Below are 15065 nucleotides of genomic sequence, written 5' to 3'. Positions count from 1 at the left end.
ATTAGTCACTGCACCTGGCCCCCAATTTTTTTTTTAATTATCTGGGCGTGGTGGTGCACACCTATAGTCCTAACTACTCGAGAGGCTGAGACCAGAAGGATCCCTTAAGCTCAGGAGTCTGAGGCTGCAGTACACTTCCCCACTGCACTTCAGCCTGGGCAACAGAGTAAGATGTTGTCTCTAAAAAAATAAAAGGCCTCACACCTGGGAGGCCAGGCAGAGGTGGGAGAATTGCTTAAGGTCAGGAGTTCAAGACTAGCATGGGCAAAATAGTGAGAACACAATGAGACAATGTCTCTACACAAAATTCAAAAATTAGCCAAGCACAGTGGCGTACACCTGTGGTCCCAGCTACTTGGGAGGCTGAACCAGGGCAGGAGAACCTCTTGCACCCAGGAGGTCAAGACTGCAGTGTGCCATGATTGTGCCACTGCACTCCAGCCTTGGCAACAGAGCCAGACTCTGTCTCCAAAAATTAAAAATAAATAAAGAACATCAATATTCTGTTGTTTCGTACATTAAATGCTAGTCCAATAAAAATGACAACAGATTTGTGTGTTTGTGTATGTGCTGTAACACATAACTCTAAGCTAATTCTAAACATGTATTATGGGAGAAGAAAGCACTAAGGCAGGGCCCCCAACCCCTGGGCTGCAGACAGGGACGGAGACTGGTCTGTGGTCTGTTAGGAACCTTGGCTGCACAGCAGGAGGTGAGCAGCAGCATTGCCACCTGAACTCCGCCTCCCGTCAGATCAGCAGCGGCATTAGATTCTCATAGGAGCATGAATCCTATTGTGAACTGCGCATGTGAGAGACTTAGGTTGCACAGCTCCTTATGAGAATTTAATGAATGCCTGATGATCTGAGGTGGAGCAGTTTCATCCTAAAACTGCCCCCCAACCCCCATCCATGGAAAAACTGTCTTCTATGAAACTAGTCCTTGGTGCCAAAAAGGCTGGGGACCACTGCACTAAGGCACTCTTGAAGGAGAACAAGGTGGGGAACTTGCCACGCCAGACATCAAGACTTTTCATAAAGTTCTGGTACTAACACAGCGTGGCACTGTGGCAGGCAGACGAACTATTCAATGGTACAGAATGAAGGGCCCAGAAACAGGCCTGCACATTATAGAAACTCACTTTATGACAGGGCTGGGCACTGCAGGTCTGAAGAGAAGGCATAAACTTTTGAATAAATAGAGCCAGGAAAACTGGCTTTTCATGTGAAGAAAAAAGAAAAAAAGAAAAAAAATTAGACTGCTGCTTCACATCATATATAAAAATCAACTCAAAGTAGAGTAAGAAATTAAATGTGAACAGAAAAACTAGAAAACTGCTAGGAGCAATATGGAAGAATAATTTCACAATTTTATTTTCCTAGGACACAAAAAGCAAAAACTATAAACGAAAAAAAATGCTCTCTATTGCATTAATATTAAGAACTTCTGATTATCAATGTAGACTCTAAAAAATGATAAAATAAATCACAGACTGGGAGAAGACATTTGTAACACATAAGTGACAGAAGTTTAGCATCCAGAAGAGTTAAAGAACTCCTACAAATCAATAAGATAAGGACAAGAGAAAAACTGGCAAGACTTGAGCAGGCGCTTCACAGAAGAGAGAACATGAATGGCCAATAAACATATGAAAAGATGCTCAGTCTCATGAGTGTTCAGAAAATGCAAATTAAATCCATAAAGAGATTACACTTGGTACCCATCAGAATGGCAAAAATTCTAAGTGTGAGAGTATCAAGTGATGGTAAAGACACTGTGCAAATGGAATCGCACCCACTGCTGAAAGAAAACGGGTTTGGAGAACAGTTTATGAAGAACAAATGGTGGAGCACTTGCCAAGCCGGACATCGAGAATTTTCATCACGCCATGTAATTACAACAGTGTGGTGTTGGTGCAGGGTCAGTCAAAGTGATCAATGACACAGGATAAAAAGCCCCAGGATAGGCCCCCTTTTCTATGGAAACTTAATTTATGTTGTCAAGTAGAACATGCAACTGTCCTCTGCCTCAGCCAGACTAACCCTAACAAAACCTGTGCAAAGGTATACCAGGAAACACACAAGAATGCTCACTGCAGCGCTCTTTCTGAGAGAGTGCAAAGGAAAAATCTAGAACAACCTAAACATTCATCAACAGTTTGCTTGATAAGTACATTATGGTATATTCATACAATAAAGGTAGTGTTCTAGTTCTTAAACTGGCGATGGGTAAATGAGGGTTCACTGTACTATTATCCATTATCCCCTCACCACCATTTCTTTATAAATAGTCTTTTCTATTGACTCATTAATTACTTTTTGCAAATCAAGGAGAGCCCAAAAACGGAGACAAAATAAGATGTTAGAAGCCAGGTGCAGTGGCTCACGCCTATAATCCCAGCAACTTGGGAGGCTGAGGTAAGAGGATTGCTGGAAGACAGGAATTCAAGGCTGAAGTGAGCTGTGATCTCACCACTGTACTCCAATCTGGGCAACAGAGTGAGATCCTGTCTTTTAAAAAAATTTTTAAAAAAGATAAAGACGTTAGAACATCAAAGTGTTCCCTTGTGTGTTTCCCCTTTCTTTAGGTTGTTCTTAGATGAACTCCCCTCAGCCTGGAGGCAGTAAGGCCTGTGATCTTGGGTGTGGTCAGCTGAGTGATGGCCTGCAAAGATATCCAGGTCCTAATTCCTAAAACCCGTGAATGTTACCTTATAAGGCAAAAGGGACTTTGCAGGTAGAATTAAATTAAGGATTTTGAGATGGGGAGATTATCCTGGATTATTCAAGTGGGCCCTATTTGATTTGTGATTAAATGTGATTAAATGTAATCACAAGTGTCCTCAGAGGAAGATGTAAGGGCAGAACAGAAGACAGTGTGATCACAGAAGCAGAGACTAGAGTAATGCAGCCACGAGGAATGCCGGCGGCCACCAGAAGCTGGAAGAAGCAAGGAATGGAGTGTCCCCTGGAACTTCCACAAGGAACCAGCCTTGCCAACATCTTGATTTTAGCCCCAAAAGAGTCATTTCAGACTTCTGACTTCCAGAACTGCAAGAGAATAAACCTCTGTTGTTTTAAACCACTAAATTCATGGTTACCTGTTACAGCAGCAATCACAGACTAAAACAGTGGGAAAGGATGCTTGACTTCACCCACCTCTTCGTCTCAGATTGTTTTCCACTTAGCACACCCTGTCCTCTGCCTTCTCTTCTCTCCAACATTGGATGCTACAGTGTCCCCCCGGTTGGAAGACAAAGCAGTGGTTTAATTCCTTCATATGTAAGATGTACCACTTCCCCTGCTGAAAGGACTTATCCCTACAATTTCCAACCAAAGCCAGACAAGTCATTCACACACACCCACAAAATATCCACCCAATGGAAACAGCACTGGGCAGGCAGAGGGACACTTGAATTCAAGTCCCAGTTTCCCAGTGACTGGCTATGTGACCTCATAAACTTCTCAAAGATGGAATCAGAACTTATTCATCTTTATATCCCTGGTGGCTGGCATGCATCAAATGGTCAAAAAAATGAGCAGTACATCAATGAATAAATTGACCAAGCTATGAATCAATCAATCAGTCTTGAGCAAGGACAGAAGTCCAATCACTGAAAAAGGAAATATTTTTAATGGTTCTTCTCTCTCTCTTCCTTAACCAGTATAAGGAAAAAGATTAAAATCATAAAGTTTTGGTCAGGCATGGTGGCTCACGCCTGTAATCCCAGCACTTTGGGGTGCCAAGGCGGGCAGATCACCTGAGGTCAGGAGTTCAAGACCAGCCTGACCAAAATGGTGAAACCCCGTCTCTACTAAAAATACAAAATTAGCCAGGCATGGTGGCTCACGCCTGTAATCCCAGCACTTTGGGGTGCCAAGGCGGGCAGATCACCTGAGGTCAGGAGTTCAAGACCAGCCTGACCAAAATGGTGAAACCCCGTCTCTACTAAAAATACAAAATTAGCCAGGCATGGTGGTGCATGCCTGTAATCCCAGCTACTTAGGAGGCTGAGGGAGGAGAATCGCCTGAACCCGGGAGGCAGAGGTTGCAGTGAGCCAAGATCATGCCATTGCACTCCAGCCTGGGCGACAAGAGTAAAACTCCATCTCAAAAAAAAAAAATAAAAAATAAAAAATCATAAAGTTTTAGGGTTAGACAGTTTTAGGGTTGGAAGCCAGGAGCTCCCTGCCTCACAAGGCAGCCCAGTGCTGTCAGTGCCAACTACTGGAAACCTTTTCCTTCCAGCAAGCCAAAGATTTATCTTCTAGCCACCCACAGGTTCTAGTCCAATTCTCTACCCATATAAAACAAGCTTACTCTCTTGCCCACATTAAAACATTTTCAGAACATGGACACCTGGCCTTAAGTCTTGGCCTAGCCAATCGGGCTAGTGATTTTGACAGATCACCTATCTCTGTGGGTCCCCATCTTCCTTGTCTGTCGAACAAGGGCATGACATCACCAAGACTCCTTCTAGCTCTAAGATGCAGTGTGAAAAACACTACCTTCTTGGCATTCAATCCTTCACTGTTTTAACCTAGTCATTGGATTTTTAATGTCAACACTTTATTTTTTACTTCCAGAAGTGCTTCTTTTCCACATGGGCTTATTTCCCTCCCCCAGGATATGCTGTTTTCTTATATTTTCACTTCTTTGCTTTATTTGTTTTTTCATTTTAAAAAAGACTTATTCTAAGGTCTCTAACTGGTAGCTCTATTATAGAAATAATATATATTATTAATATATGTATGTGCAAAGGCTGCTGGATGGGACAAGCTTGCCACCTTCTAAGAATAGTGAGGAGGCTGCAGCTGAGTGAGAGAGGGGAGGCCACAGCAAGGTAAGGTCAGAGCGTGGGCAGGAGCCAGACCTTGGTGAGTGTTGTTGACAATGGTAAGGAGTTTGAGTTTTACTCTTAGTGAGATGGAGCAGTTTTTAAACAGCAGGGGAAAGATGGTCTATCTTACTTTTTTTTTTTTTTTGGAGATGGGGCCTCGCTCTGCCGCCCAGGCTGGAGTACAGTGGCGTGATCTCGGCTCACTGCAAGCTCTGCCTCCCAGGTTCACGCCATTCTCCTGCCTCAGCCTCCTGAGTAGCTGGGACTACAGGCACCCGCCTCCACATCCGGCTAATTTTTTGTATTTTTAGTGCAGACGGGATTTCACCATGTTAGCCAGGATGGTCTGGATCTCCTGATCTCATGATCTGCCCGCCTCGGCCTCCCAAAGTGCTGGGATTACAGGCATGAGCCACCGTGCCCGGCCCTATCTTACATTTTAATGAGATCACCGGAGGGACAGGAATAGAAGCAGAGAAAACAGTCAGGAGGGTTTTCAATGGTCCAGGAGAGCAACAGTATTTGGTTGGAGCAGGGTGGCAGTGGTGGAGGTGGGAGTCATGGGTAGACAGGCGAGTATTTTGAAGGCAGAGCTAGGAGAACTTGCTGAGAGCCTGGATTCCACAACACGCAGCCTGAAGTGTGCACAGATCCTGCTGGATCCTGCAACTCCCTCAGGAGGGGCACGTGTGGACTCGTGGTTCTCAACTTCAGGTGCTCATGAGAAAAAGTCCTTGCATGTTCTTGGAAATCCAACGTGAATCTCCAGCATCAGCTGGCCAGGCTCACTAGCCTCTTTCTCAAGGCGGGTTGTATTCCCTCTCCTCTGAGCAGCGTGACCCACTCAGCCCAATATTCTGTCTCACAGGCATAGCTTTGGCAGTCTAAGCCCTAGCTGTGACAAGACTAAATTTTACACTGATCACAATTAGGCAGCCAATCTGTGAAAGTAAGAAAGGAGGCCAGGCCCAGTGGCTCATGCCTCTAATTCCAGCACTTTGGGAGGCCGAGGTGAGGAATCACGAGGTCAGGAGATCGAGACCATCCTGGCCAACATGGTGAAACCCCGTCTCTACTAAAATACAAAAAATTAGCTGGGCGTGGTGGCGGGCGCCTGTAGTCCCAGCTACTCGGGAGGCTGAGGCAGGGGAATTGCTTGAACCCAGGAGGTGGAGACTGCAGTGAGCCAAGATGGTGCCACTGCACTCCAGCCTGGCGACAGAGTAAGAATCCATCTTAAAAAAGAAAAAAAAGAAAGTGAGACAGGAGGGCTGCCTTGACCCCTCTGTGGGACTTGTGACAGGGGTGTGGCTTGCTTACTCGGCCTGCAGTGCTCAAACCCCTTGCAGGAGGGGAAGCATGCAGGTGAGCAGGTGCCAGGGCTAGGGTGAGCACTTTTGGGCTCTGGTCCCGTGGCAGCATCTAGGGGTGTGTTACAATTAATGCTGTTTTAGCAGTTGCCGTCTGCAGATGGCTGTTAACCAGCTCAGTGGAGAGTCAGGGTGACGGTCTTTTACACCCTGACCTCTTGGTACCCGGGTTGCAGGAAGAACCCGGCATCCTGGAAGAATCAGGTCACACAGACTTGAAGGATGGTGAATGCAGAGATTTTATTGAGTGATGGAGGTGGTTCTCAGTGAGATGGGGAGCTGGAAAGGGGATACAGTGGGAAGATAATCTTCCTCTGGAGTGCGGCCATCCCTGGCCAAACTCCTCTCAACATTCAGATGCTTCTCTTCTCTCCTCTGCCATGCCACTCTGCTTCTCTGCCAGTGGAGTTTGGGGTTTTTATGGATACAGGATGCGGGGTGTGGCGGGCCAGAGTGGTTTTGGAAAAAGCAATCTTTGGGCAGGAAAACAGGGATAACTGTTCTCATTTAGGGCCGCAGTTTCCAGGCTTGAGGGTGGGGCCTTTGCCAGGGAACTGCCCTCTTCTATCCAGTATTTCCCTGCCTCCTGTCCATATCAAAAGGTTCTTGGCTGGGCACTGGGTTGACAGAGTCTAGATATGCTATTTAGAACTCATCATAAAACCTTGGGGTCAGAACCTCTCAGAACCAGAAAGCATGAATGACAGTCTAGCACAAATGGTGGCTTGCAATTGAATCCCAGGTCCAAGGTCCACAGACAATAATGAAAACCTCAGGCAAGTCCATCTCTTTTCAATTCACAGGGGACATGATGGCACCCTGTCTCCTGACTCAGCCCTTCTCAGGCTTTATGGGGATCTTGTTAAAATGCAGATTCACCAGGCCTGGGACTCTGCATTCCTAACTACTCCAGTAATGCCAATGCTGCTGGTGCACAGACCACACTCTGAGGAGTGAGGTCCTGACTCATTCACCACCCAACACACACTCGCTGGGCACCTACTGCATATGAGAAACTATAAGGGAGACGAAGCAGATGTGGTCTGTAAGGGGATATCAACGCACAGACCACTATAGTACCAGGAACAAAGTGACAATGCCACTCTGGGGACCCAGAGGACAGAAATCTTTCTTGGTTAGGGGACCTAGGAGAGGCTTCATGGAGAAAGGCAGAGACATGTATGGAGAGTGTAGTGAAAGCCAGAGGGCACCTTCCAAGGCTTTAACTATGGAATGGCATTGGTTCTTTGTAATTGCTAATTTCTCCTCAGACTTAAGACCTCCTTTCTTGACTCACGAACAGAATAAAGGGACTAAAAGGGAAGTGAGAGAGATATTTCTAGTGTAGAGATTGAAGGAGTATGTCAGGATTCTCCCAGTTGCACAATACCATATTATGCCAAGGACATTTCCAGGTTTGCAAAGCTGGTTAGGAGTCATTCATTCAACATATATGCTGGTCATTAGGGCTGTTCTTTAGTAAGGAGTGTAATTCGCCACCCACTTGAATTCAGGTTTGGCCAATGACATGTGAGCAGAAATGGCATGTTATCATCTCCAGGTGCAGGTACTTATGAGCTAGTATGTGACTCTATTTTTCTCTCCCTACCACAGTGAATCCTGGTGTGTGTGTGTGTGTGTGTGTGTGTGTGTGTTAAGACAGGGTCTCACTCTGTTGCTCAGGCTCAGTGCAGTGGCATGATCTCGGCTCACTGCAACCTCCAGCTCCCAGGCTCAAGTGATCCTCCCACCTCATCCTCCAAGTAGCTGGGACCACAGGTGCACACCACCATGCCCAGCTAATTTTTGTATTTTTTTTTTTTTGTAGAGATGGGGTTTTGCCATGTTGCCCAGGCTGGTCTCAAATTCCTGGGCTCAAGTGATCTGTCCACCTCTGCCTCCCAAAGTGCTGGGATTACACGGTCAGCCACCGTGCCCAGCCAGAATCCTGATGTCTTATAACGATAAGACAAAGGAAATCCAGTCAGCCTGGGACTCTCAGTGAATGCGATGAGCAGAGTACCCCTGCCAACCCACAGTAACAGGCAGCAGAAAGCAAGAAATAAACCTTTGTTTTCTTGAGCCACTGGGATTTGGGAGTTATTCCTGCAGCATACCCCAGTCCATCCGAACAACAAATATTTAATTGATTATAAGCAGCATTTAAAGTTTTCATTCTAGGATATCGGACAGTTCATGGCATCAAAAAAGCAGCTGCAGGAACTGGGGCCCGAGCAACCAGAACCAAGATTCTCTTGTGCCAGCCTCTTTCTCTCACCCAAGTCTCATCTCCATTTATTTTTGCTTTGTTGTATTCTTCACTTTTACTTATGGACTTTCTCCACGTATGCCAGGGGCTTTAGATGCCTCAGCCCTAACTTCATATCTTCCCAACTCTGGAACCCATAGGCAAGGCTATTCTCCCTCAGCTCCAAATCAAGAAACCCTGGGGAAGGATCTCAGTTTGGGTCACCCGCCCACCTCTGGACCAATGTCCGTGCCCAGGGAAATGCATATCTAGGCCTGGGTCACATGCTGACTTCTGTGGCTGAGTGAAGGGAGGCAGGATGGAGCATGCTACCAGAAGGGAATGGAAAACTAGTTTTGCAGCCCAAAGTACTATCCAGAGTCCCCTACAAAGAGGGGGAAAGGATATACACACCTAAGTATGCAGGAGAATGCCTAAGGCAGACTTTGAGCTGTGATCAGTGAAAGGAAAAAAAAAAGGTGGGGGGGCGGGGAATGTAGTATAGATATGCAGGATAGTCCTAAGAGGAAAGAGAGGCAGGGCAAGACAGCCTCTAGGCTGGACAGCTCCCTACAGTGGCAACAGGAGGCACCTTTGTCCTAGAACTGCCAGGTGACTGACAAGGCCACGGGGAGAGGGAGAGATAGGATGTCAGGAGGAGATGTTAACTCAAATAACAGATGCTCTCTGTTTACTAATCTAGTAAATCTGACAATGGGGCAGACCTTTTCTGATCAGGAATGAGCTAAGTGTGGAAGAGCAAATACTGAACCAACACATGTGCCCCATTGCCATCTTCCCTGCATAAAGCACTCTTGGGACTCCTTCCCCACTGAGCCTAACTCAGCTTCTTGCTCCTCAAGACAGTGTCCTAGGCAGCCTCACTTGCCATCCTGGTCTGGGTACCCACGCATGCTTGAAGGCCTATACCAAATTACCTTTCAAGATTCCTTCTGAAATCCCTACTGTGTGCCAAATAGTTGGTCCTTGATCTATATTTCCTTTTTCCCTGTATTCCCAGGGAAGCCCCAGTGTGACTTAAAAATCCCAAAGTGAAAATAATGTGCTTCTGTATAAAGACAGATGAGATCTGAAAATTCAGAATAAATACTCTGAATATAATGATCCACCTTCCAGTTCCTCAAGAATCCCAATTCCCTTCCCAAGGCCCAGAATCGAGAGGAAAACATCCTTAGTGCCCACGTGCACCCCCCTCTCCTTACTTCTTTTTGGGGGTTGGAAAAACTCCCCCAGACTAAGAATTCTGGTAACCAGCTGGGCATGTGTGTGGCTCATCCCTGGCAGTGAAATTCTAAAGGTGCCACGTGCTATGGCTGCTGCACTGCCTTGTCTCTCCTTTCCCTAGCCTCCCTAACTTTCCTGGAAACACACACACACACACACACACACACACACACACGTTCACTCACATACACTCATACGTACACAAAACAGCAGCCTCACTAAATGGCCAAAGAGGACCTGAGTCCCCCTTACTTCATTCTCCCCAGGGCTCCTCCTCCCCCGACATAATACACCCTCCAAAAAAGATAGCGGGCTTCAGAAGGAAGTGGGGAGACTGACCCAGTAATAACTAGGTGAGACCCTCACTTGTCAGCTAACCTCAAATAAGACACAGTGGGAAGAAGTGCATGAAAGCTACTTCTCAGCAGACAGGCAGGATTAGCAAACAAAGAAACAGGGCAGCTCAACAGCGGAGAAATCTAAGCTAGTATTTTTCACTTCCTTGAGGATACTCCTCCTGTTTATAAATAAATGTGATGCATACAGGCCAGCTGGGGAAGGAAGGGACCTAGAGGAACACTGACTCTTGGAGCTCTTAGGACCTGCAAGGTGACTGTGGCCAAAAACCTGTCTCTTAGACAGGGAGCTGGCCCAGGTGGGTGGGAGTTGCCCTTAGGACTGTGACAGTGAGTCAGACCAGCACTGGGACTAGAACCCATGTCTGCTGCCTACTAGCCTAACATCTTTCCTTTCACAATTCAACCGAAACATTTACCCAGCTCCCACAGTGTACTACAGCACAGTGCCAGGAAATCAATCCTCAACCAACTGGAACCCTCCATTAACTGAATCAGTTTCCTGCATGCCACATTTTAAAAGCAGGCCCCAAAGAAAAGCTAGCTTATATTTAAGGATTTACGATATTTTCTTTTTTTTTCCATTTGTTTTGCAACAGTTGGGGAACATCTTGAGGACAATCCACATTCCTCCCAGCCCCATCCATTTTCACATCCCTGACCCAAGACAGACTTCATGCTCCAAATCCCAGTCCTGGAACTTAGCCAGATCTTCAGCCATCAAACTAAGACTCTGTCTTGATCATCACACTGTATTTTCTAAAAACTAGTATTTTTTAAAATGTGCAATGTGGAAATAAAATGTTTTCTGCACAGCCATGTGGACTTAGAACTCTCTTTCCCCCATGTAGTGAGCTGGGGTTTTAGTCTACTAATCCCATAAGGGGTGAGAAGCTCTTGATCCGTTCAGCCAACATTCTGGGCCTTGGCCAAGACAATGAGGCAATACCTGCTCCTTAGAATAATGCTTCAAAATGGCATATTCTTCCAAGAAGTCACAGAGCAACGTTGGTATCCCCCCTCCAAAAGGGTGCACAAAAACATGCTCTCCCCAGTTTGAAATTCATTCATGCCTAGGCCTTGAGTTGTATGTAAAGAAAATGAAAGGAGGCAAGCAGGCAAGTCCTAAATAAGCCCCTGTGTCCCATGAAGGTATCAACCTGGTTCTGAGTGCTATTGCACTGAGTATCTCTTCCTTAATTCTTTACAGGCTGAGCCAAGGAAGTTAGGAGAAAGAGAGCTGGCAAGAAATAAGCATCTCAAACTGGTCCTCACTCTAAGAGCCTTGCCCGTGGGCACAAGCCTGTCTTGATGCCTGCTGACCTCCGTCCCCAGGGGACAGCAGTAGCCAGCCACTCTGCTTGTCCCCAGGGCCTAGGATTTCCTTCAACACAACCAACCTTCACTCAGTGCATTCAGGTGCCAGATACTTTGTGAAAGACCCATGGCAGGGATAAAGGGGTTGTAAAGGGAAACAAGCCACAATTGCTTTCTTCAAAATGCTCACGGCCAGTAGCAGCAGAGACAACCACGAGCACTGGCTGGCTGTCCCTGGAGGCCATCAGCTTGTTGTGATACCTCTGGTCGGATGGTTGGGACCACACAAAGACAGGAAGACACTCCCTCTCTATCCTCACAACACAGTGATAGGTCTTCCTTACATGTTCTTTGATGTGACAGAGGCTTACAAAACCATGAAAAGATTACTTATACAAAACGTGACTCGCGGATAAAACCATAGGATGCTCCCATACCAGAGGTCTAGGGAGCTTGAAAGAGATGTTTTTCTCAGTGGGGAGTGAAGGTGGAAAAAGCACTGGACTGGACTAAAAATCCAGAGCCTGTTTTCTTTACCAGCTCATCTTGTGTCCCTGAGCAAGGCATATTTCCTCTGCAGTTTTACAGATGAGGGGGAGGACTAGATCAGTTGTTTTTATTAGCAGTAAAACACATATATTTTTCTGAATTGTATTTTATCTAGAACCCCAATATATAAGACAAACAAAAAGGGAACTGCTTGGGTTGAATCAGGGATGAGGAGCCCAGAGCCCATCTGCTCAGGCTGGGTGGCCCTCAGGGAACCCAGTTTGAAAACCACAGGAGTAAATTAAGTCTGAGAGCCCCTCTCATAGGGTTCCCGGGGAGGACAGAAGGAGGGACTCATCATTGATTTAGTGCTCTCCGTGGTGCTTGGCAATTTATATATCAAGTGTCATGGAAATCTTTGCAACAGCAACATGAGGTTAACTAGCTGTGGACTAGCATCTGCTCTGATCTGAGTTGTGAACTGGGATCTTCTGGCAAGAGGCAAAACTGGGATTTGAACCATGGGCGTTCTGACTCCAAACACAGTATTCCTCCCCTTGATAAGAAGTTCCTCAAGGTATGTGGAGTGTAGAATATTGGGCTGAATCAATAATATCCTTGAATTACAAATATATGTACATATATGCATACAGGAAAATTTCTTGAAGAATATGCCCTCCATCATTATTATTAGTTATCTCTGTGTGGTGGACATGTGGATGATTTTCAGTTTATCTTTTCTAATTTTCCTGTAATTAACAAATATTGTCTTCATGGAACAGGTATTGCTTATTAAAAATGATGTTCATAACTCATAATCAATATGCTTATGCTAGGTTTCTACAGGGAATTAGGGACTGGGGGATAAGTGGTATCCCTGACCTTTTGGACTCGATAGTGGAAGTAACAATCCCAAATCCCATCAACTCTCCTTGGGCCACATAATGCTGTTCATTTAAATTCTCTGAAGTCTCGGTTCTAGGGAGTGTGGTTGTTTTAGAAAGCAACAGCACATCCCTGAGAGACCTCCCAAATACATGCCTCTCTTCTCCACCCCCATCAGTTGCTCATTGTAAAAAAGGGGGAGGAGCCGGGCGTGGTAGCTCACGCCTGTAATCCCAGAACTTTGGGAGGCCGAAGCGGGCGGATCACTAGGTCAGGAGTTCAAGACCAGGCTGGCCAACATGGTGAAACCCCGTCTCTACTAAAAATACAAAAATTAGCTGGGCGTGGTGGCAGGCGCTTGTAATCCCAGCTACTCGGGAGGCTGAGGCAGGAGAATCGCTTGAACCCAGGAGGCGGAGGCTTCAGTGAGCCGAGACTGTGCCACTGCACTCTCCAGCCTGGGCGACAGAGCGAGACTCGGTCTCAAAAAAAAAAAAAAAAGGGCAGGGGTGAGGGAGGTGCTAATAAAACTAATGATAGTCACATGACCCAGGACCAGATGCCCTCACTCCCAGCCCAGCAGGACCTACAGAGAGCCCACCAGCCAGGCCAGCTCAACTCTCCAGCCCCACCCTGAGGGCTTCCCAGAAGCCACTGGCAATATCGATCCCAGAGAGGAAACACCACCCTGAAGGCAAGACAGTGTTGGTCAGGCATGAGGCAGGGCAAGGCGTGTCAGCCACTTTCCTGTATTATTCATGTCGGCTCTGCCAGCAGAAATCTTCTAAATATTTAACGTGCCACCTCAAGGTGCAGCGCAAACACCCCGCAGTCAGACAGCTGTGGAGAGGCCTTCACGGAATGACTTGGGGGCTGAGAGGCACAGACACTGGCTTTGGGAGGAAAGCCCTGAATGGTGGCGGGAGACAATGCTGAGATCCACTTCGGAAGGGAAAATCAGTAAAGAAGGGAAGGGAGATGGGTGGTGTTTCAAAACGTGGGGAGTGATGGTGCACAATCACTGGGGTCCAGAGCCCCGTGTTCTCAGACAAAGAAAAAGCCCGAGGTGCCTGCCACCCTCCTCCCCGCCTTAGACTCCCCACACCCATTTCAGCCCCTGCTAGCTACAGCAGGTGGCAAATCTGTTCTGACTCAGGCCAGGATGGTTAGGGAAGAACAGGGACTTGGAACAGTCACGTCTATCTCCAAAGGAGAATAAATCCACCGGGGAAGCTCTTCAAACGCCTACGGGTCCTGGGGCTTGAAGGAGAAAATCGGCCCCCACGCCCACCCCCAATGACTTCACACAGACCTCACCCCAGATGACTCTGCGCTCTCCTGCAAGGCCTGGGAGGTGTCATCGCCACCATGCGGGTGGCTGTCACTTGAAAATTTCCCGTGCATTCCTGGAGGTACCTGCCCCTGTCTCTCAATCCCCTGCAAAAGGAGTCGGAGCCGGGGGCTCCAGGCGTTTACTCCAAGATTCACATGCGTCTTCCCATGTCCCAGCTGCCTTTGCCGCTGTCGATGCAGACACCTAAAAAGGAGGATTTTTCCAACCCCACTGGGAGCCCCGCCTCTGCCTCTCCACCCGTTCCGCGCTGACCCTCCAGGCAGCGCCCCTGGTTCGTCTGCGCTGTCCTTTCCACCTGACAAAAGCTGGGGCGGCGGGGCGCGGCGCCGGGCGACCTCACATTTCTGCCAAAGGAGAGAGACGCGTGTCCGCGGCGCGCCCATTCGGGGCCTCTGCAAATCGACCGAGCTGGGGAACAAAGCGGCCGGCGCGCGGCGAGACGCAGCCCCCACGGAACCCCCGAGCGCCCCAGCCCTCGCCGTCCCGGCCCAGCCCCCCGCAAGCGGCCGCCGGCGCCGGCTGCCTCCTGGGCAGCAGCCGCGTCCTGCGCCGCCCGTCCGCCCGCAGGCGTCCTCGGCGGCTACTGTACCTGCTAAATTTAGCTGCGCCGGGTATTAATAGCCCGAGCCACTGGGACCGGGCGCTGTAGGGGCGCGCGCAGCCCGGGGCCGGGGGCGGGGAGGCAGGGAACGGAGGGGCGCGGGGGAGAAGGCCACTTACACCACCAGCCTGGAGATGATCCATGACACCATGGCGGGCAGGCGGGCGGGCGAGGCCCGGGCGGCGCGGCTCGGCTAGGCTGCGGGCGGCGCGGGCTGCTGCGGCGTTCCCGGAACGTCCGTCAGCTCACGGCAGCCGCCGCCAGACTGAGCGCGCCCGCCGCCCTGCCCGGCGTTCGCGCGTTGGCGCAGCCGCGGCACGTTCTGGCGGCGGCGGCGGCGGCCCCAGCCCCCCGGGGCTC

General features: G+C 48.3%; 1 protein-coding gene across 3 annotated transcripts in view; it reads right to left on the bottom strand.

Moving 5' to 3' along the window:
* REEP1 (receptor accessory protein 1) overlaps positions 1 to 15065 on the bottom strand; it is a 123655-nt gene extending 108590 nt beyond the window's left edge. For 2 of the 3 annotated variants that reach the window (XM_009442797.4, XM_054678576.2), the window contains exon 1: positions 14825 to 15029. In XM_009442797.4, coding sequence (XP_009441072.1) covers positions 14825 to 14856 — 32 coding nt within the window. In that variant the 5' untranslated portion in view covers positions 14857 to 15029. Of the gene's footprint in view, positions 1 to 14824 lie in introns of all 3 variants that reach the window. The other variant, XM_001137937.6, reaches the window with a different exon arrangement.

This window comes from Pan troglodytes, chromosome 12 (genome assembly GCF_028858775.2).
Source record: "Pan troglodytes isolate AG18354 chromosome 12, NHGRI_mPanTro3-v2.0_pri, whole genome shotgun sequence".
NCBI classification, from domain to species: Eukaryota; Metazoa; Chordata; class Mammalia; order Primates; family Hominidae; genus Pan; species Pan troglodytes.
Note: the sequence above shows the minus strand (reverse complement) of the source record. Positions and strands in the feature narration are given on the sequence as shown.